Source organism: Schistocerca nitens, chromosome 1 (assembly GCF_023898315.1).
Source record: "Schistocerca nitens isolate TAMUIC-IGC-003100 chromosome 1, iqSchNite1.1, whole genome shotgun sequence".
NCBI lineage: Eukaryota > Metazoa > Arthropoda > Insecta > Orthoptera > Acrididae > Schistocerca > Schistocerca nitens.
In genome coordinates this window covers 9,233,041-9,256,966 of record NC_064614.1, presented here as the reverse complement: position 1 = coordinate 9,256,966, position 23,926 = coordinate 9,233,041, and the positions used below count along the sequence as shown (strand labels likewise).

Here is a 23,926-nt window from a genome sequence, read left to right as displayed (position 1 = left end):
AGGAAGACAGATAGTGACAGTGGGAAGAAGGAGATAGATGTATGTCCAATTTCCTTGTGTGTGTAGCATTTGTCCTTTTGGTCAGACTGAGCCACAGTAATGTGTGGCAGTATACAGTCAGTATATATGGATTTCCATTATTTATATACTATTCAGGAATTTCTAGTACTCTTTCATTTTTGTTAGTCCTCTCTTTGTTACGCATGTTGTTTTCCTCTTTTCGTCCCATGTTGTAGCTATTACAAGCCCATGAGTGGTCAGCGGGACAGAATGTCAATCCTAAGGGCCTGGGTTCGATTCCCGGCTGGGTCGGAGATTTTCTCTGCTCGGGGACTGGGTGTTGTGTTGTCCTAATCATCATAATATCATCCCCATCGACGCGCAAGTCGCTGAAGTGTCGTCAAATCGAAAGACTTGCACCAGGCGAACGGTCTACCTGACGGGTGGCCCTCGTCACACGACATTATTTTGTGGTTTTTGTTTACCATCTATAACTTCACAGCATCATGCTGTTTGGAGGTGGTGCATGTGTGTTCTGTAAGATAGGGAGGGGAAAGTGGGACAGTGGAAGGTGACAGAATCCATAGTTGATCAAACTTTGGTGAATTGTATTACCTGGGAGATGCCCACCATGCCAAAACCAATACAGGGGGAAAACATAGTGAAATAAATTTTTATTTACATAAGAAATGTTGATACCAGTCAGTGAAAGGTGACACATTTCCCTCAACATTGAGAATAAAAAAACATCAACGGAGTTATTAGTTACTATATTTACTAATTTTTGAAAACTTATGGGATAAAACAGTGATTTGATTGGATAATTTGGTCAAATAATCAAGACTGATTATTATTTTATACTATATTTACAACTTTGGTGACATACATTTATCATTTTATTATATGAATTGTTTTAATTTTCTGGCATGTTTGAAAATAATATTTCAAAGTTCGAATGCAGTTTTGGAGCCTATCTACAATAATTGAAAAATTCGTTTGGGAAATCTGTAACATGCTATTCTTCTGCATATTTGGTGGAGTTACAGATGAATTAATTGGATATGGCTTTTTTTTCTGCAGTCTGTTGATGTAAATTTTTATTTCAACAGGTCCATTTTCAATGTCCGCTAGACAGTCTGCTTTGGTCGGGATGGATCCTCTCGTGCTGATTGATGCCCTTGCGGTAATAATGGGACATGAAGAGAAAGAACTGCTGAAACCTGGCAACCTAGCTTTGATACTTATCCTAGAAACAGCAACCAACATTCTGGGCACAAAACAGCGAGTAAGTCATCTTTTACTCTTATTGGGTGGGGAACCTGTTTCTAGCCTCAGAATTTTGATTATGAAGGATAGCCAAAGAAATGAAGAAAAAAGGAGAATGAGCGTACTATACTAATCATGGCATTTACTACCTATTCCTGATGAAAATGGTGGAGACATTTGTTAGCACCTTGAGCATGCTTATTGGATTGACATAGCTTGGAAACCAAGAAAATGTCTCGCAAGTAAGAAAGAAACGTCCCGACAGTTTAAAATTTTGTTCCAGAGTGGGACTTCAACTGGGATATGTGTCTTTCAAGGGCAGTACTCTTCACGACAGAGGTACCTAAGCAAATTCTATAATTTTGATTCGTGACCCATCTGCCAGTTTTTAAAACCCCATGCATGTCCTGCCTACTCTACTGGGCTAGCAGGTAGGGCAATAAGGATGTGATGAAAGGAAGTATACCTCTGTTGCAATAATATTACCATTAAAAAAAAAAAAAAAAAAGAAAACTCACTGTTAATGTGAAAAAAAAAACCTTATGTGAATGTCATTAGTGTCTTAAAAACTACTAGAAGTCGGCGTTTATAAAGGATCTGTAGAAATCATTACCCCAAATTTCCTTTAACATTGAATGAAGTTTTAACTCTGCAGCAGAGTGTAAATGGTAATGTGATATCCCAACATGTGTGGTTTCCCACAATGGTTCTTTCACCATGCTAAGTCACTATACTAGTCATGTGAAATGCCCAGAGGCACTTATAAGTTGGGGCAAATGCCCAGAATAAATGCCTGAGCAAATGCCCAAAATTCATAAATGCTAGGGCATTTATGCATTTTAAAGATGAATTGATAAGTGGCACTTATAAAAAAAATTTAAACTGATGTATTGTATTGTAAAAAGTGTTTTGCAACACTGCTTCTGTAGTTCTTGGGTAACCAAGTTGAAAAATCTGCTTGAGGCTTGGGGAAGAGTTATTAGGGACATAAATTGGCTTGTAAACGCAACTATACATTTTTAATGAAATCAGTTCTTGGGGTAGTAAATAATAATAATAATAATAATAATAATAATAATAATAAAGATTAAAAGTAATTCTTGAAATAAAGTATAGTTTATATTAAGTAGGTAGTTTGTAGGTAATATTTTCACTTATACTATACTTCTGCAACAATATTAGAGTAAAAAAGGTTTATCCATAATGGTTTTAATTAGACATGAATCATGTGCTGAATCCACAATTCCAAAAAGCATTGTTCTCTAGGAATTGACTACATCTACATCCACATCCATACTCCGCAAGCCACCTGACGGTGTGTGGTGGAGGGTACCTTGAGTATCTCCATCAGTTTTCCCTTCTATTCCAGTCTTGTATTGTTCATAGGGAGAAAGATTGTCGGTATGCCTAAGTGTGGGCTTTAATCTCTCTTGATTTTATCCTCATGGTCTCTTCACGAGGTGTACGTAGGGGGGAGCAATATCCTGCTGGGCTCCTCGGTGAAGGTATGCTCTCGAAACTTCAACAAAATCCCGTACCAAGCTACTGAGTGTCTCTCCTGCAGAGTCTTCCACTGGAGTTTATCTATCATCTCCATAACGCTTTTGCGATTACTAAATGATCCTATAACGAAGCACGCTGCTCTCTGTTGGATCTTCTCTATCTCTTCTATCAACCCTATCTGGTATGGATCCCACACCGGTGAGCAGTATTCAAACAGTGGGCAAACAAGTGTACTGTAACCTACTTACTTTGTTTTCGGACTGCATTTTCTTAGGATTCTTCCTATGAATCTCAGTCTGGCATCTGCTTTACGGACAATTAATTTTATATGGTCATTCCATTTTAAATCACTCCTAATGCGTACTTCCAGATAATTTATGGAATTAACTGCTTCCAATTGCTGGACTGCTATATTGTAGCTAAATGATATGGGATCTTTCTTTCTATGTATTCGCAGCACATTACACTTGTCTACATAGAGATTCAATTGCTATTCCCTGCACCATGCGTCAATTCGTTGCAGGTCCTCCTGCATTTCAGTACAGTTTTCCATTGTTACAACCTCTCAATATACTACAGCATCATCTGCAAAAAGCCTCAGTGAACTTCTGATGTTATCCACAAGGTCATTTATATATATTGTGAATAGCAACGGTCCTACGACACTCCCCTGTGGCACACCTGAAATCACTCTTACTTCGGAAGACTACTCTCCATTGAGAATGACGTGCTGCATTCTGCTGTCTAGGAGCTCTTCAATCCAATCACACAATTGATCTGATAGTCCATATGCTCTTACTTTGTTCATTAAACGACTGTGGGGAACTGTATCAAATGCCTTGCAGAAGTCAAGAAACACGGCATCTACCTGGGAACCCGTGTCTATGGCCCTCTGAGTCTCGTGGACGAATAGCGCGATCTGGCTTTCACACGATCATCTTTTTCGAAACCCATGCTGATTCCTATAGAGTAGATTTCTAATCTCCAGAAAAGGCATTATATTCGAACATAATACGTGTTCCAAAAATTGTACAACTGATTGACGTTAGAGGTAGACCTGTAGTTCTGCGCATTTGTTCGATGTCCCTTCTTGAAAGTGGGGATGACGTGTGCCCTTTTTCCAATCTTTTGGAACTTTATGCTCTTCTGGAGACCTACGGTACACCACTGCAAGAAGGGGGTCAAGTTCCTTCGCGTACTCTGTGTAAAATCGAACTGGTATCTCATCAGGTCCAGCGGCCTTTCCTCTTTTGAGCAATTTTAATTGTTTCTCTATCCCTCTGTCGTCTATTTCGATATCTACTATTTTGCCATCTGTGCGACAATCTAGAGAAGGAACTACTGTGCAGTCTTCCTCTGTGAAACAGCTTTGGAAAAAGACATTTAGTATTTCGGCCTTTAGTCTGTCATCCTCTGTTTCAGTACCATTTTGTCACAGTGTGTCTGGACATTTTGTTTTGATCCACCTACCACTTTGACATAAGATCAAAATCGCTTGGGATTTTCTGCCAAGTCAGTACATAGTACTTTACTTTCGAATTCATTGAACGCTTCTTGCATAGCCCTCCTCACTTTACATTTCGCTTCGTGTAATTTTTGTTTGTCTGCAAGGCTTTGGCTACGTTTATGTCTGCTGTGAAGTTCCCTTTACTTCCATAGCAGTTTTCTAACTTGGTTGTTGTACCACAGTGGCTCTTTTCCATCTCTTTTCCATCTCTTACGATCTTGCTTGGCACATACTCATCTAACGCATATTGTACGATGGTTTTGAACTCGGTCCACTGATTCTCAACACTATCTGTACTTACGATAAAACTTTTGTGTTGATCCGTCAAATACTCTGTAATCTGCTTTTTGTCACTTTTGCTGCACAGAATGATCTTCCTACCTTTTTTAATATTTCTATTTACGGCTGAAATCATCAATGCAGTAACCGCTTTATGATCGCTGATTCCCTGTTCTGCATTAACTGTTTCAAATAGTTCGGGTCTGTTAGTCACCAGAAGGTCTAATATGTTATCGCCATGAGTCGGTTCTCTGTTTAACTGCTCAAGGTAGTTTTCAGATAATGCACTTTAAAAAATTTCACTGGATTCTTTGTCCCTGCCACCTGTTATAAACATTTGAGTCTCCCAGTTTATATCCGGCAAATTAAAATCTCCACCCAGAACTATAACGTGGTCGGGAAATGTACTCAAAATATTTTCCAAATTTTCCTTCAGGTGCTCTGCCACTACAGCTGCTGAGCCAGGGGGCCTATAGAGACATCCAATTACCATGTTAAGCCTGCTTTAACCGTGACCTTCACCCAAATTATTTCACATTTCGGATCTCCGTCAATTTTCTTCGATACTATTGCACTTTTTATCACTGTAAACACGCCTACCGCATCACTGTCCAGCCTGTCTCTGCGGTATACATTCCAATCTGAGTTTAGAATTTCATTACTGTTTACGTCTGGTTTCAGCCAACTTTCCATCCCTAGTACGATGTGGGCAAACTGATAGTTTATTAATGAGAGCAGTTCTGGGACCTCTCTATAGACGCTCCTGCAGTTTACTATTACCACATTAATATTGTTATTCCCTGTTGCTAGTATTGGAATCGAATGATTCCAGTGTCTTTGGCATCAGTTCTATTTTATTAAATCTTTTGTATGTTTGTGTTCTCATTTTATCTTCACAGCAGTGCAGTCATATGAAAGTAGGCAAAGAAAAGAGCAGAATAAAAATTGTAATCTGTCTGAAATGTTCACTACATCTGATAATACAGCTCCTCCCCAACCCCTCACTGGAAACAATTTGCCATTTAAGAATACATTTATTATCAAGAAACGCATGCCATCTGTTTAATACACCCAATAATAATTGTGTTATCAATAATCATTCTTCAGTAATATTCAGAGGTTTGACACAGACAAATGTGTTAAGACCTTAAGGAATACAAAAGGCAATAGCTTCTTCTGAAAAACAACATTATAGAATAAATAATATTGACATAAGAATGGAAGTTAGGATTCTACTACAATCATAGAACCGAATGCCTGTTCAAGTGAATGTATATTCCTCTACTGCTATTCGTAAAACGAACCCCTTATAGTGCAATCAATCTGTAGAATTTAAGGCTTATTATTTGTGTTCTACTAGTTTTCTTTGAAGGGCTGCATTGAAACTTAATTCTTGCAGCATGAAGAGCGTTTAAAAAGCAACCAGAAATCATATAATTTCGCGTGTTTTATTAGTCCGATTTGCACTACTTTTTTTGTCACTGTCTTCGTAAACATATCTGAAAAGTACTTGCACAGTTTTTATGCATTTGGGTATTTTCTCTGTTGTCGGCTGTCAGAAAGGTTGCATGTGTTTTGATAGTATCAATGATTATTTGTTTTGTATATAAATAGATTAGATATACTATATTAAATTTTATTATAAGAATGGAATAAGGTGTATCAAATTTTTAGAAATGTTAAATATTGCTTTTGGTGGGTGTCATGAGTAAAACAAGGGCATATAAGTGGTACAAACATTTCAAAGCAGGCCTTAAACGACAGCTGTTTTACAAGCATGGATGAGATTAAAAATGCACAATTAAGAGACCTATAATCTATCCCAAAGAAACAGTTCCTAAAGTGTTTTGAGAATTGGAAAAAGTGTATAGTATGTAATGGTGAATATTTGTAAGAGGATAACATTGCTGCAGATTAACAAACAAATTTTGTACAATAAATAAAAATTTATATGTGAATGCGCCTTGCATGTGAAGCTTTTTACATATAAGTCCAGAATGGGAGTACATGTTTTGAAGGAAATTTCAGCAGTCTTTGAAATAGGTATTGCACACATGTTAGAGCAATATGTCTGAGACTCAGGTGAATAGTAACTGAGATAGATTTAGTGACAGAATACATTTAAATGCTGCTGTTCCATAAGTATCAAAGGTTTTACATGATTGAATCACATTCTATTAGGGAAACATTAATTAATTTTACCATGAAATTCTTAAATTATTACTGATTTTGTACAACTAGTGATAAAGGTAGGTGTTCCTTTGGACTACTTTTGACTGTATTTATCTTGGAAAACTGTTAACAGTTTTACTATCATATAGTACATTTCCACCAAAAGAAACATTATCCTGTATGAGCATAGTCAGGCTTGAAAGCATACACAGCATATTTTTTAAGAAATTTTCATTGCCTATTTACATACATACATACATACATACATACATCGTATTTCAGAGGTCATCATCAACTGTGTCACTGTCATTATTGTTGTAGTCGTCATTTTCTAAATTAATGACTATGGAGTCTAGTATGTTTTCAATAATCTCATTCTTAAGCTGGTACTCTCTTTACAGTTTCTCCACTTGGAGACAGTATGCACTCCAGTCATCTTGAGTTATCGTTTCAAAACTTCTAACAATTGGAACAAGTGTTTGTATAAGCTGTTTTTCGGTTGCTGCAAAATTTAGTTCTGAATAAAAAACGGAATCATAAAACATTGCTACATGCCTTCTTTCACCAACTGCAGCAGTTTCGTTATGCAAATATCTCCAAGACTATTTCTTCCTCTGACGAAATTTTTGAGTTTTGCTCATGCTATTTCAATTGGATTTAATTCATAGTAGTGTGGTGGAAGTCCCAGCACAGTGTGTCCATGAGCTTCAAGTATTTTATTAATTTCACTTTCTGGCTTATGTTGTTTAATTAAATTAAATATTTTGTTTTTCTCATTGACAAATCAGCTTCCACCTTATTTTTTAATAACCATTTAATCACTTACATTTTATTTGAGGCCCTAGTTGGATTTTTGTTATGCTCCTTATTGTAATATGAAGCGTTGTCCGTGTTCGGTGGCATATTCGGAATTACTTTAGTTGATACCTAATTCGAAAAATTTTCATTGTTCATTTGCCCCAGATAGTCTCCTATTGCACATCTCGCTTTATAAATCAACTGTGCATTGGGTAAAAACCCATCTTTTGATCTAATATTGACCACTATAATACTATCGCTTCTGCTAACATAGTCCATAATGCCATCAATGCCAGGTTCATGCCAACATTTTCTATAAGCAGTGTTATTGTCCAGCCAAGTTTCAAAGAATTATCTGCGTAGCTCCCTTAATTTCCTCCTTTGGATCAGGTACTTACATTGCCAGTCAAGCATATCCGTTATCTCTACCAGAATCTTCTTTTACTTAAAGATCCTTTCCAGGTAAATTCCATTTCACACAGTGTCTGGAGTAAATCACCTTCCCGCCAAGGAAAATGGATTTTTTTGTTTCACGGCAGTAAGTAATTTCTAAAATGTCAGCACTACTTTTTGGTTTATGTAAAATCCCTCCATTGATTGTCGAATGATCGACTTTGTGAAGTGAAACTGTATACAATGATGGGTTTCATCCAAAAATTATTAGTTTTCCTTCATGGTGATTCCAGTAAACCATGCAGTTTATTTTTGCATTCCCTCCTTAAGAGTCCTATTGTGGCGAGGATGACATTGGCATAAATTACAGCCCTTTGATTGAGACTGGTAATATTAGTCAACAATTCTTTCTTTTATTGCCTCTTTAACACATGCTGGAGTAACATTAGAGTCGATCGAACAGTCGCTACTCCACAAATACCTCCTCTTCTTTGTGTTCTGCACATTTTCTTGCAATGTAGGGAAATTGTCCATCACTTATGGCTACTGAAGCATGCTTATCTCTTCTTTCCTTTTGTTCGTAGTAATAAAGTAATAAAGCCCTTATTTCAATTGGTAAATTATACATTCTATCAGTGAAAACTTTAAAAAGTACATTTTTTGTAAATGCCTAGATTTTGGGCATTTGAACTTTTTTGGGCAAATTCCTGGGCAAATGTGTGTTTATAAATGTCCTTCTCACTGGGCATTTGCCCAGCCCACATAACTACTCTACCAATTATTCCTACCAGGAGTGCATACCCTGCAAGATATATGTGAGGGCTCCTGATGAGTTTGGAAAGTAGGCAAGCAAGTCCTGGCAGATTGAATCGGTGTAGACAGGTATTGAGCTGTATCCAATAAATGTCAGCGGGAACATTGTCCGTGGAAGGAAGCTTTCAGGTTAAAGTCCTGGTCCGGCACACAGTTTTCATCCGACAGGATGTTTCAAAACGATACACACATTGCTGTAGAGAAGAGATGATCTATGTCTACCTGGCACAGGAGCTGAAATGTGTCGTGTTGCATGTTGAGGATGTGACCACAATCGAATGTGGCAAAATATTGTGAGTTTCCTCTATTGTTTTTCACTGTTACACTGACCAGTATAGGGTCCAATGACTAGCCAATCGTGGGACACTACGGACAGTTCTATTTGCCATGGCAGTAGAAGTGCTTCCTCATGAGTACAGCTGCTGTCTCATATTCATTTGCTCATGAGTGTTATTTCATTTGTGATACCAACATTCAGAATTACTTTGGTTGTTTTGCGTGGCATTCCAATGATGAAAATTGCAGGATGGAAGGTACATAACATGTAGTTGTAGTTTCACTGTTGGCACCCACGTCTGACAAATGCAACACAGTCCGTGCGAGTATAGGGTGTGCAGAAAGTTTCTGCCCCCCCTTGCCTTAGTGCAACTGCGGAAATAAATAGTTGTTTTATCACCTCCAATCCTTTGAAGCTAAGAAAAAGCATTGTTGTCAGTATTCTATTGTTTTGTTTCAGTAATGCATTATTTAAGTTGTGAAGCGATGACTGATGTGATTGGACACAGGTACACTGTTCAGGACTGATTACAATGATGAGATATGAGTGCATTTAGATACCACATTGACAAGACCCCCATCTCACAAAGCAACTCTGTTTGATTGGGGAAAACATGCTTTTGTTTGAAGCAGTATCAAAGACAGGCTGCGTAGTGGATGAAATAAAATGTGTGTGTGTGGGGGGGGGGGGGGGGGGAAGAGCGTTGTGTGACCTCATTAAACAAAAGATTTAAAAATGAAAGGATTTAGACCAACAACAATGTGAAAAGGACCGATTGCTACTCACCACATAGAGGAAGCGTTGAGAGGCAGACAGGCGCATTGAAAAAAAGACTGCTAGATATTGCAAGCTATCAGACAAAGTCTTTCATGAGATCTAGACAAAACAAAACATGCTTCTCCCTTCCCAGTTCGTTACCACTCAGTGCCTCCTCTATGAGTAGCAGTCTATTATTTTCACATTGTTTTTATTCCATCCTGAATTTTCCAAAGGATTTAGACCTATATCTGCAGCTGAATTATCTGGGAGCAACAAATAGTAACGTGCCCTGCTTTGTTGGCAGAATTTCCAAATACCGTTTTTGGTCAAGTGTGACTTTCTGATGTGCTGTAATCACATTTCACACAGTAAGAAAATGGTTTTATGTTTTAAGGAAAATCCCAGTTATATGCAGGATCTAGAAAAGAATTCACCTGATATTATGATACGGGCTGGATTTCGTCGCAGTACTAGTAGTCTATTTTTATTTTTTTAAGGATAGTGATGGTCAGTTTTATTTGCACTTGATGCAAATGTGGTTAACATGTAACTTGAAGACAGGGCATCGTGGATTATGTGTGGTTACAGCATACAACAAGCTTAGCTGTGGCACATGTTGCTATTCCAATGCTTCAGTGACATAATGAACAGTTTCAAGGCCGCTGGATGGGCCTTCTTTCAATAACATCTCCAGCTCCCACTGAAATGAGCACAACAAGGGCTGGACTTACCACACTATACAACTCATTATGGAGAATAATGTTCTAGTTAAAAATTGTGCCAAAGTGTTAAGGTAGTCTTTCAAATTATAGTTCCTGATATGCTCTGAAAGATGTCAAGGATGGCGTGGAGACAAACAAATCTCTGTGTAAAGGACGTATATATATATATATATATATATATATATATATATATATATATATATATATATAAAATAGAGGGAAACATTCCACGTAGGAAAAATTATTCTAAAAACAAAGATGATGTGACTTACCAAATGAAAGTGCTGGCAGGTCGACAGACACACAAACATACACACAAAATTCAAGCTTTCGCAACAAACTGTTGCCTCGTCAGGAAAGAGGGAAGGAGAGGGAAAGACGAAAGGATTTGGGTTTTAAGGGAGAGGGTAAGGAGTCATTCCAATCCCGGGAGCGGAAAGACTTACCTTAGGGGGAAAAAAGGACGGGTATACACTCACACACACACACACACACACACACACACACACACACACGCATATCCATCCACACATATACAGACACAAGCAGACATCTTTAAAAACAAAGGGTTTGGGCAGAGATGTCAGTCGAGGCAGAAGTGCAGAGGCAAAGATGTTGTTGAATGACAGGTGAGGTATGAGTGGCGGCAACTTGAAATTAGCGGAGATTGAGGCCTGGTGGATAACGGGAAGAGAGGATATACTGAAGAGCAAGTTCCCATCTCCGGAGTTCGGATAGGTTGGTGTTAGTGGGAAGTATCCAGATAACCCGGACGGTGTAACACTGCGCCAAGATGTGCTGGCCGTGCACCAAGGCATGTTTCGCCACAGGGTGATCCTCATTACCAACAAACACTGTCTGCCTGTGTCCATTCATGCGAATGGACAGTTTGTTGCTGGTCATTCCCACATAGAATGCGTCACAGTGTAGGCAGGTTAGTTGGTAGATCACATGGGTGCTTTCACACGTGGCTCTGCCTCTGATCGTGTACACCTTCCGGGTTACAGGACTGGAGTAGGTGATGGTGGGAGGGTGCATGGGACAGGTTTTACAACGGGGGCGGTTACAAGGGTAGGAGCCAGAGGGTAGGGAAGGTGGTTTGGGGATTTCATAGGGATGAACTAGATGTCAGAGATGTCAGTCGAGGCAGAAGTGCAGAGGCAAAGATGTTGTTGAATGACAGGTGAGCTATGAGTGGCGGCAACTTGAAATTAGCGGAGATTGAGGCCTGGTGGATAACGGGAAGAGAGGATATACTGAAGAGCAAGTTCCCATCTCCGGAGTTCGGATAGGTTGGTGTTAGTGGGAAGTATCCAGATAACCCGGACGGTGTAACACTGCGCCAAGATGTGCTGGCCGTGATGAACTAGAGCCACTTCCTCATCATCCTCTCAAACCCAGAACCTCCCACAGAAGAACCACAAAACTGCCCCACTTGTGACAGAATACTTTCCAGGACTGGATCAGATTCTGAATGTGGCTCTCCAACAGGGATACGAGTTCCTCAAATCCTGCCCTGAAATGAGATCCATCCTTCGTGAAATCCTCCCCACTCCGCCAAGAGTGTCTTTCCGTCGTCCACCTAACCTTCGTAACCTTCTAGTTCATCCCTATGAAATCCCCAAACCACCTTCCCTACCCTCTGGCTCCTACCCTTGTAACCGCCCCCGTTGTAAAACCTGTCCCATGCACCCTCCCACCACCACCTACTCCAGTCCTGTAACCCGGAAGGTGTACACGATCAGAGGCAGAGCCACGTGTGAAAGCACCCATGTGATCTACCAACTGACCTGCCTACACTGTGACGCATTCTATGTGGGAATGACCAGCAACAAACTGTCCATTCGCATGAATGGACACAGGCAGACAGTGTTTGTTGGTAATGAGGATCACCCTGTGGCTAAACATGCCTTGGTGCACGGCCAGCACATCTTGGCGCAGTGTTACACCGTCCGGGTTATCTGGATACTTCCCACTAACACCAACCTATCCGAACTCCGGAGATGGGAACTTGCTCTTCAGTATATCCTCTCTTCCCGTTATCCACCAGGCCTCAATCTCCGCTAATTTCAAGTTGCCGCCACTCATACCTCACCTGTCATTCAACAACATCTTTGCCTCTGCACTTCTGCCTCGACTGACATCTCTGCCCAAACCCTTTGTTTTTAAAGATGTCTGCTTGTGTCTGTATATGTGTGGATGGATATGCGTGTGTGTGTGTGTGTGTGTGTGTGAGTGTATACCCGTCCTTTTTTCCCCCTAAGGTAAGTCTTTCCGCTCCCGGGATTGGAATGACTCCTTACCCTCTCCCTTAAAACCCAAATCCTTTCGTCTTTCCCTCTCCTTCCCTCTTTCCTGACGAGGCAACAGTTTGTTGCGAAAGCTTGAATTTTGTGTGTATATTTGTGTTTGTTTGTGTGTCTATCGACCTGCCAGCGCTTTTGTTTGGTAAGTCTCATCATCTGTCTTTTTATATATATATATATATATATATATATATATATATATATATATATAAAGAAAGTGATGAGACTTACCAAACAAAAGCGCTGGCAGGTCGATAGACACACAAACAAACACAAATATACATACAAAATTCAAGCTTTCGCAACAAACTGTTGCCTCATCAGGAACGAGGGAAGGAGAGGGAAAGACGAAAGGATGTGGGTTTTAAGGGAGAGGGTAAGGAGTCATTCCAATCCCGGGAGCGGAAAGACTTACCTTAGGGGGAAAAAAGGACAGGTATACACTCGCGCGCACACACACACACATATCCATCCACACATACAGACACAAGCAGACATATATATATATATATATATATATATATATATATATATATATATATATATATATATATATATATATATATATACACTCACTCAGATGTTCGATATACTGTTTGACCTTTCGGACACATTATATAAAACACATTTTAACAGTATACCTAGTAGCTCAGTCAGTAGTATGAAATGTAGGAATAAGCTAGCAGTATGATGTGATTTACAGTTTATTTTAATTTGATAACACATGCACTGAACAACTGTGATAGAAATAATTAATGTGCAAATATTTCTTAAAAATACAATTACAATTTACTTCCAGCCATGATGATAGCTAAACAGTTCATTTCATCCATCTGCAAAGGACTAGAATACAGTCGTGTTCGGTGCCTCGGATGGAGCATTGGGATCTGAGAGTTTGCTGGACAATACCCTTGCCTGTACAGCAACTCAATAGAAGCCACCACTTGTGTGTACCAATGACACGGGACATTTACCAGGCTCCAGGAAGTATCTGCAGTTCGTCTCACTGCTGTGTGACAATAGACAGGTCATGGTCACCGACCCTTTTCAGACATTTCTGTATTGACACAGAAATGCGGCCCTTTCTGCAAAGTCAGCACCAAGCAGCTGCATTTAAACCTCAGCACGGCTACGTATGTTATATTCGGCACAGCATGGCCTCACACATCAGCTGTCATGTGTCAGTCATTGTGAAGAGTTGTACTGAAGTAGCTTTGGAGTTCACGCCTACCTGTGAGGGAGATGCAGGAATTGGCAGTCATATGAGCATGAGGTGTGCTTGCTTGTGTGTATGAATGGTGTGTCTTTTTCTTCTGCTGATGGAGAGTGTGACCGAAAGCCTGACGTAAGTGTCATTTAATTCACTTGTGCCTGTGTGCAAATTAATGTGTCTTCTTTATGGTAAGTAGCAGTCTGTTTCTTCCTACATTGTTTATTTATGAGAGTGGTTTGATAAGTCTGGTGAAAACGCAAGATAAAATGTTTTATAAACAACTCTCCATACTTCTCGACAAAGTTTTCTTTAGGGATACACATTTGGCCTGGCAATCCTCCAGCTTTCTCATCCCATCAGAAAAATAGGCTCTGTCAAACTGAAAAATATTTGTAGCCTGCAACTATCACTTCCACATTTGATGAAAATGTCTTCCTACCTAGCAAAAGTTTCAAGTTAGGAAACAGGATGAAGTCACTTGGGCCTAAACCTGGCAAATAGGGTAGATGAGGAAACAATTCAAAGCCCAATTCCTGCAGTTTTGCCATTGTTATCACTTATATGTTGGATGGTACATTATTGTGGTGAAACCATGCTCAAGTTTCAAATGATCCAGTAGTGAACTATAATATGTTCCATTTATGGTCCTGCCTTTTTACAAATAATCTAAGAGGATTACCTTGGGGTGGGGTGAGGGCAAACAAAAAAAGTCAACTCACCATCTGACAAAATGGCCTTTGCCTTCTCCAGTGTACTTTGGCCAGCTTTTGTCCATTGTTTTTACTGCCCTTTTGTATGTGGTTTGCAATCGTGGATCCAAGTTTATCAACAGGGACAAATCGACACACAACGTCTTGCGGACTGTGGTTAAACATTGCCAGACATTGTCTTGCAGTTTTTGCGAGATGCACTTTTGGTTGCCTGTGAACAGTCTTGGCACCCACGTCACACACAGCTTCTTCGTAGCCGATTCTCCGTGCAGGAAATTATGCACTGACTCAGTTTAAGATGCCTACAGTCTCGGTGAACTCATGAATTTTTTATCGGAGGTCTTGCATTACCATCGTTAATTTTGTCAGTGGTTTCCTGTATGGCTACCCTGTTTGATGGTTGGAGTGTGTTTGTTTTCAGTAGTTGTCCAACCACATTTAAAGTCATGGTCTTCACTGATAGTGCAGAGTCTGCGTGAACTTCGTCCAATTCTGTTTGGATTTGTGCGGCAGTCCATTCCTTCAGATGAAAATATTTAATAACAGCAAGTAACTCTGTTTTCTCTATTTTCATTCTCAGTCAACACTGACCAACTCAGGCGGCTGCCGACAGTGAAATGTATGCTTTTCGTTGTTGAAATTCTTTGTACATTCCTTGGAAAATATAGCTTACCAACCATGAACGTCCAACAAAAGTCTTCCGTCCTTACATGGAAATGTACCGGGCTTTTCAAACCACCCCTGTATGTCGCTGCCCGGAATGAAATTTTTATTCTGCTAAGAACTGTGTGCAGATATGAACCTCCCTGGCAGAATAATACTGTGGGCTGGACAGAGACCCAAACTTGGAACATTTGCCTTTCGCTGGAAAATGTTCTGCTGACTGAGCTACTCAAGCTTGCCTAATGACCCATCCTCACAACTTTAAGCTTTATTTCCACCAGTACTTAGTTTCCTGCCTTCCAAACTTCACAGAACTTCTCCTGTGAAACTTGAATGACTAGCACTCCTGGAAGAAAGAATATTGTGAAGACGTAGCTTAGCCACAGCCTGGAAGATGTTTCCAGAATGAAATTTTCACTTTGCAGCAGAGAGAGTGCTGATGTGGAACTGCTGGCAGGTTAAAACTGTGTGGCTGATCAAGGCTCAAACTCGGAACATTTGCCTTTTATGGACAAGTGCTCTACTGAGTGAGCTACCTGAGGGCGACTCACGACCTGTCCTCTAAGCTTTACTTCTGCCCGTGAAAGGCAAAGGTTCGGAGCTCAAATATTGGTGTGGCATGTGGTTTTAATCTGCCAGGAAGTTTTCATATTGCCGCACACTCCAATGCAGAGTGAAAATTTCACTGGAAGAAAAACTCTGAGAACAGGACATGAGTCGTGTTTGGGTACGTCAGTTGGTAGAGACCACTTGCCGTGAAAGGCAGAGGTCCACACAGTTTTAATCTACCAGAAAGTTTTATATCAGTGCTGTCACCAAACCATGATCCTAGGACCATCACATGACTACACAGGACGGCGGACACCTCTCTGCAGTGACCATGGTCTGTTTGTTGTCATGTGACAATGGGATAAATTGTAGAAACTTCTCAGAGACTGGTTAACATCACAGGTCATTGGCACGTGCAACTGATGATACGAAGGTAGTGGCTTCTGCTGAGTTGCTGTACCAGCAAGGGTATCGACTCACAGTGGTCAAACGTCAGGACCCAATGCTCCATCCAGGTCACTGACTGAGGCTGTGTTGTATTCTGTTACACATCATTGTAGGAGGACATTCAGAAATGTGAGTAATTTAGGAGTCAGTATTGAAAACCAGTGACTGGGAAAGCAGTGTGGAAAATTGTTTTCTGTTGCTATGAAAACTGGTCCTGTAAGCTATCGTAATATTACATACTTCTGTTATTCGTGCCATTCTAATTTAACAATTATGTCCATGATATTTATTGGTAATTTTGAGTATTTTGGTGACTGACCAAATCATGTTGTAATGTAGCTTTGTTAAATGCAAAAATTTCTTTTTTTCTACTCTTTAATTTCATTAAATACATTGCTGTCTTGTGTCCACATCAGCTTATCATCTGCTGTATAATTTGTTTTACTTTTCTTCTGATTCAAAGGCATGCCGTTTGCCACTCATGGAGTACCTGTCTGAGCGCATGTGTGCACTCTGCTACGATCGAGCATGGTACGCAAAAGTGGGAGGCTGCGTCGCAATAAAGTTCTTCTATGAACGTATGGATATGCGCTGGATATTCGAACATCTCTTCGTTTTCTTAAAAGCACTTCTGTTTGTTATGATGGACCTCACAGGGGAGGTAAGTAACTTCCTTCATTACGTCTGTAAGTGATTGAAATAGCATAATTAGTTTTTCACCATATAACGGAGATGCTGAGTCGCAGATAGGCACAACAAAAAGATTTTTACAATTACAGCTTTTGGCACCCCCCCCCCCCCCCCCCCCCCCATGAACCATGGACCTTGCCGTTGGTGGGGAGGAGGCTTGCGTGCCTCAGCGATACAGATGGCCGTACCGTAGGTGCAACCACAACGGAGGGGTATCTGTTGAGAGGCCAGACAAACATGTGGTTCCTGAAGAGGGGCAGCAGCCTTTTCAGTAGTTGCAGGGGCAACAGTCTGGATGATAGAGTGATCTGGCCTTGTAACATTAACCAAAACGGCCTTGCTGTGCTGGTACTGCGAACGGCTGAAAGCAAGGGGAAACTACAGCTGTAATTTTTCCCGAGGACATGCAGCTTTACTGTATGATTAAATGATGATGGCGTCCTCTTGGGTAAAATATTCCGGAGGTAAAATAGTCCCCCATTCGGATCTCCGGGCGGGGACTACTCAAGAGGACGTCGTTATCAGGAGAAAGAAAACTGGCATTCTACGGATCGGAGCGTGGAATGTCAGATCCCTTAATCGGGCAGGTAGGTTAGAAAATTTAAAAAGGGAAATGGATAGGTTAAATTTAGATATAGTGGGAATTAGTGAAGTTCGGTAGCAGGAGGAACAAGACTTTTGGTCAGGTGATTACAGGGTTATAAATACAAAATCAAATAGGGGTAATGCAGGAGTAGGTTTAATAATGAATAAAAAAAATAGGAGTAGGGTTAGCTACTACAAACAGCATAGTGAACGCATTATTGTGGCCAAGATAGACACAAAGCCCATGCCTACTACAGTAGTACAGGTTTATATGCCAACTAGCTCTGCAGATGATGAAGATATTGATGAAATGTATGACGAGATAAAAGAAATTATTCAGGTAGTGAAGGGAGACGAAAATTTAATAGTCATGGGTGACTGGAATTCGTCAGTAGGAAAAGGGAGAGAAGGAAACATAGTAGGTGAATATGGATTGGGGGGAAGAAATGAAAGAGGAAGCCGCCTTGTAGAATTTTGCACAGAGCATAACTTAATCATAGCTAACACTTGGTTCAAGAATCATAAAAGAAGGTTGTATACCTGGAAGAATCCTGGAGATACTAATAGGTATCAGATAGATTATATAATGGTAAGACAGAGATTTAGGAACCAGGTTTTAAATTGTAAGACATTTCCAGGAGCAGATGTGGATTCTGACCACAATCTATTGGTTATGAACTGCAGATTGAAACTGAAGAAACTGCAAAAAGGTGAGAATTTAAGGAGATGGGACCTGGATAAACTGAAAGAACCAGAGGTTGTAGAGAGTTTCAGGGAGAGCATAAGGGAACAATTGACAGGAATGGGGGAAAGAAATACAGTAGAAGAAGAATGGGTATCTCTGAGGGATGAAGTAGTGAAAGCAGCAGAGGATCAAGTAGGTAAAAAGACGAGGGCTAATAGAAATCCTTGGGTAACAGAAGAAATATTGAATTTAATTGATGAAAGGAGAAAATATAAAAATGCAGTAAATGAAGCAGGCAAAAGGGAATACAAACGTCTCAAAAATGAGATCGACAGAAAGTGCAAAATGGCTAAGCAGGGATGGCTAGAGGACAAATGTAAGGATGTAGAGGCTTGTCTCACTAGGGATAAGATAGATACTGCCTACAGGAAAATTAAAGAGACCTTTGGAGAGAAGAGAACCACTTGTATGAATATCAAGAGCTCAGATGGCAACCCAGTTCTAAGCAAAGAAGGGAAGGCAGACAGGTGGAAGGAGTATATAGAGGGTTTATACAAGGGTGATGTACTTGAGGGCAGTATTATGGAAATGGAAGAGCATGTAGATGAAGATGAAATGGGAGATAAGATACTGCGTGAAGAGTTTGACAGAGCACTGAAAGACCTGAGTCGAAACAAGGCCCCGGGAGTAGACAACATTCCATTAGAACTACTGATGGCCTTGGGAGAGCCAGCCCTGACAAAACTCTACCATCTGGTGAGCAAGATGTATGAGACAGGTGAAATACCCTCAGACTTCAAGAAGAATATAATAATTCCAATACCAGAGAAAGCAGGTGTTGACAGATGTGAAAATTACCGAACTATCAGTTTAATAAGTCACAGCTGCAAAATACTAACGCGAATTCTTTACAGACGAATGGAAAAACTGGTAGAAGCGGACCTCGGGGAAGATCAGTTTGGATTCTGTAGAAATGTTGGAACACGTGAGGCAATACTAACCTTACGACTTATCTTAGAAGAAAGATTAAGAAAAGGCAAACCTACGTTTCTAGCATTTGTAGACTTAAGAGAAAGCTTTTGACAACTTTAACTGGAATACTCTTTCAAATTCTGAAGGGGGCAGGGGTAAAATACAGGGAGCGAAAGGCTATTTACAATTTGTACAGAAACCAGATGGCAGTTATGAGAGTCGAGGGGCATGAAAGGGAAGCAGTGGTTGGGAAGGGAGTGAGACAGGGTTGTAGGCTCTCCCCGATGTTATTCAATCTGTATATTGAGCAAGCACTAAAGGAAACAAAGGAAAAGTTGGAGTAGGCATTAAAATCCAGGGAGAAGAAATAAAAACTTTGACGTTCACCGATGACATTGTAATTCTGTCAGAGACAGCAAAGGACTTGGAAGAGCAGTTGAACGGAATGTACAGTGTCTTGAAAGGAGGGTATAAGATGAACATCAACAAAAGCAAAACGAGGATAATGGAATGTAGTCAAATTAAATCGGGTGATGCCGAGGGGATTAGATTAGGAAATGAGACACTTAAAGTAGTAAAGGAGTTTTGCTATTTAGGGAGTAAAATAACTGATGATGGTCGAAGTAGAGAGGATATAAAATGTAGACTGGCAATGGCAAGGAAAGCGTTTCTGAAGAAGAGAAATTTGTTAACATCGAGTATAGATTTAAGTGTCAGGAAGTCGTTTCTGAAAGTATTTGTATGGAGTGTAGCCATGTATGGAAGTGAAACATGGACGATAACCAGTTTGGACAAGACGAGAATAGAAGCTTTCGAAATGTGGTGCTACAGAAGAATGCTGAAGATAAGGTGGGTAGATCACGTAACTAATGAGGAGGTATTGAATAGAATTGGGGAGAAGAGGAGTTTGTTGCACAACGTGACTAGAAGAAGGTAGGACATGTTCTGAGACATCAAGGGATCATCAATTTAGTACTGGAGGGCAGCGTGGAGGGTAAAAATCGTAGAGGGAGACCAAGAGATCAATACACTAAGCAGATTCAGAAGGAGGTAGGTTGCAGTAGGTACTGGGAGATGAAGAGGCTTGCACAGGATAGAGTGGCATGGAGAGCTGCATCAAACCAGTCTCAGGACTGAAGACCACAACAACAACAACAACAACAACAACAACAGCTTTTGGCCATTAAGGCCTTTGTCAACACCACACACACACACACACACACACACACACACTCACACACACACACACAGACTGCAGGCTCAGGCAACTGAAACCATCCATCCTGGATTTTCCATTGTTTAATAATTAGTTTTTCAATAAAGTTTGTAGGATACAAAGTTATATTCATTAAAACAACAATGGAAATTCTTGGGTGAAACATTACATATGACATATTGTTACCTTGATTTAGGGTAGCCAGAGGTTTTCAGCAGTTGTGCTGCTGGCTTAGTAGTAGATGATCTGGACATTTAACAGAGATATTCATAGAATGTAGGGTAATATATGGAATTTTAGTTGTTATCCTTGTTTGTTATACTAATGTTGAAGTATTAAATTCTAGGTGTCCAATGGTGCTATCGATTTGGCAAAGAACAACTTAGAGAAAATGCTGACTTTGGCTGCAGCACCGATTGAAAGAGATGGAAATAATGAAGACCTGCTAAATGCACAGAGTAAAAGTCTGTTTGACGTGACACATGAACTGATGCGACAAGTCACAAGGCCAAACACGCTTATAAGGGAGCAGGTGAGTTAGGAAAGAATGCCTATTCTTTGATAGGCATTGTTGAATATCGGGTCTGATATTCAGCAACCTCATATTTTGTTCACTTAGCAACAGTGAAAAACTGTATACAGTGCCTACCAAAGGTCAAGGAACAAGATAAACTGCATGCTATAACTACTTCTGTACAGATCTTAATGGACAAAAAGTTTCAAAAGATTTTTTTTGTAGAATCCGCTTTGTCTCTTATAGAGGAGATTTTCGCTACCCATAAGGTTAAGACATTTGTTACATTACTTTCGTAATTTAAATTTTGGTGTTAAGTAACTTGAGTTTCTTGCTAATAATGATTATGCTGATGACTTCTTACTCCGTACAGCAAGAACTGAGAAAATACGACACTGAAAGCATATTCAGGAGAGGCAGGATTCAGATCCCCATCCAGATAACGTGTTCTAGGCTTTCCACAATTTTTGTAAATAACCTCATGTTATTCCTGGAGCATTCCTTCAGAAAAGTGATGTTGCCCTGACAATTAAATGGTTGATAATGTTCCTTAATGCTGCACTGATGTAGAGAAGTAGAAATATCACTGTATATGTTTCCTCCCTTGACCTACGTCCTCACTTCTTTTCACCAGTTTGTACATTCCATACTCCTTGTTGCTGTAGGCGTCTCATTGCTGGCCCCCTCTCAACTCCTTCCACTGGTCTCTGTCCCATACCACTGTTGATCCTGATGGTCATCCACATGATCTTGCCATATTCTTCCTTTGCCTCCACTTTTCTTTTTTCATTTTAAGGACAACCTCTTATTAATCTAAAATTAGATGTCATTCATGTCCCACCCACTAAGGTTTTGGTGTTTTAGCTGATGACAACATATGGATTGACTCCTGTTTTGTCACAGTTCTTACCCACCGTAGCAACGCACACCTGGCCAATGGTGTTAGACTTGAAGGAAGTCAGGTTGAATCCTGGTGGGAGAAAAAAATTTTCAGTAGCGGTATTTGAACAACAAGCGGGGGAGATGTGGTTGTATAAAGTTCCTTGTCACCAGACTTCACATCAAATCCTTGATAAAACTGCAAATTCTGCTCAGTGTTGTAAGGAGTGAGAGCATGTGGCAATGTTGGCAGTGATCCATCCATCGGTAAACTCGGCAGCCCCATTGGTGCTATGCGCTGGCATTGGGTTTCACCCTGTCCTTCCTCCCATCGTCATACAACATAAACATGACGCCACTATAAACTGAGTGTGAGAAAATGAAACACCTACAGGCATTATTATGATTTTATTTATTTTGTTGCAACCAGTTTCAGTGCTTCAATGCGCCATCTTCTGGCTGTAGTTAATGCGGAAGGGGTTGACATGATACTTATACATACCGCACCAGTGGTCGGCATAACTGGTTATGCAGATTATCCGAAAACTTTGATGTCAGCACTCTAACCATTTCAACTCTTTGTATGGTTAGAGTGCCAACACCAAAGTTTTCCGATAATCTGCGCAACCAGTTACGCTGACCTCTGATGCTATATAGGTCGTGTCAACTACAGCCTGAAGATGGCGCATTGAAGTACCGAAACTGGTTGCCGCGAAATAAATAAAATCATAAGGATGGCTGTAGGCCTTTCATTTTCTCACAATATCAAACGGCCATTGTCCCAAAGATCCCCTGTGAAAAGGATAGACGTACAAAAACTGTAAACTGAGGTGACAGAAGTCACGGAAGAGTGATACACACATATACAGATGGTGGTAGTATCACACACGCAAGGTATAAAAGGGCAGTTTATTGGTGGAGCTGTCGTATGTATTCAGGTGATTCATGCAAAAAGGTTTCCGGGCGCTCGAAGGAAATTAACAGACTTTGAATGCAGAATGGTGGTTGGAGCTAGATGTATGGGACATTCCATTTCGGAAATTAGTACAGAATTCAATATTCGCAGATCCACAGTGTTGAGAGTATGCCAACAGTACCAAATTTCAGACATTACCTCTCGCCATGGGCAATGTAATGGCTGATGGCCTTCACTTAATGACAAAGATCAGCAGTGTTTGCGTAGAGTTGTCAGTACAAACAGAAAAGCAACACTGTATGAAATAACTGCAGAAATCAGTTTTGGATGTATGACAGACTTGTCCTTTAGGGCAGTGTGGCAAAATTTGGTGTTAGTGGGCTATGGCAGCAGATTACTGACACGAGTGCCTTTGCTGACAGAAAAACATCGCTTCTACTGATCTCGTGACCACATCAGTTGGACTCTAGATGACAGGAAAATTGTAGCATGCTCAGACGGGTCTCGATTTTAATTGGTAAGAGAGTTAGTGGTGGCTGCATAACGGTGTGGGCTATATTTACATAGAATGGACCGGGTCATCTGGTCCAACTGAACTGATCATTGAGTGGAAATGGTCATGTTCAGCTACTTGGACACCATTTACAGTCATTCATGGATGTCATGCCCAAACAATGGTGGTATATTTATGGATGACAAAGTGCCATGTCACTGGTTTATGATGGTTCATAGTTAGTTTAAAGGCCATTCTGGATGGTTCAAGTGAATGATTTGGCTAGCCAGATCACCCAACATGAATCCCATCGAATGTTTATGGGACTTAATCGAGAGGTCAGTTCACGCACGAAATCCTGCACCGGTGACACTTTCCCAATTAGGGCCGGCTATAGAGGCAGAATGGCTCACTATTTCTGCAGGGGACTTTCTTTCAATCACTTGTTAAGTCAATACCATGTCGAGTTGTTGCACTAAGCCAGGCCAAAGGTAGGCCTGACTCATTATAAGGAGGTATGTCAAGACTTGTATCACCTCATTGTGCATACATCCAGTACAGTCACCTAAATTCTGCAGATACACATAGAAAGCAACTGT

The 23,926-nt window shown here is 40.4% G+C and overlaps 1 protein-coding gene across 1 annotated transcript in view; it reads left to right on the top strand.

The window, feature by feature from the left end:
- Nucleotides 1–23,926, top strand: part of LOC126240282 (transformation/transcription domain-associated protein) — a 491,514-nt gene that overhangs the window by 171,587 nt on the left and 296,001 nt on the right. The window contains exons 22-24 of the mRNA XM_049947913.1: nt 1,110–1,285; nt 16,841–17,038; nt 20,872–21,057. Coding sequence (XP_049803870.1) covers nt 1,110–1,285; nt 16,841–17,038; nt 20,872–21,057 — 560 coding nt within the window. The remainder of the gene's footprint in view (nt 1–1,109; nt 1,286–16,840; nt 17,039–20,871; nt 21,058–23,926) is intronic.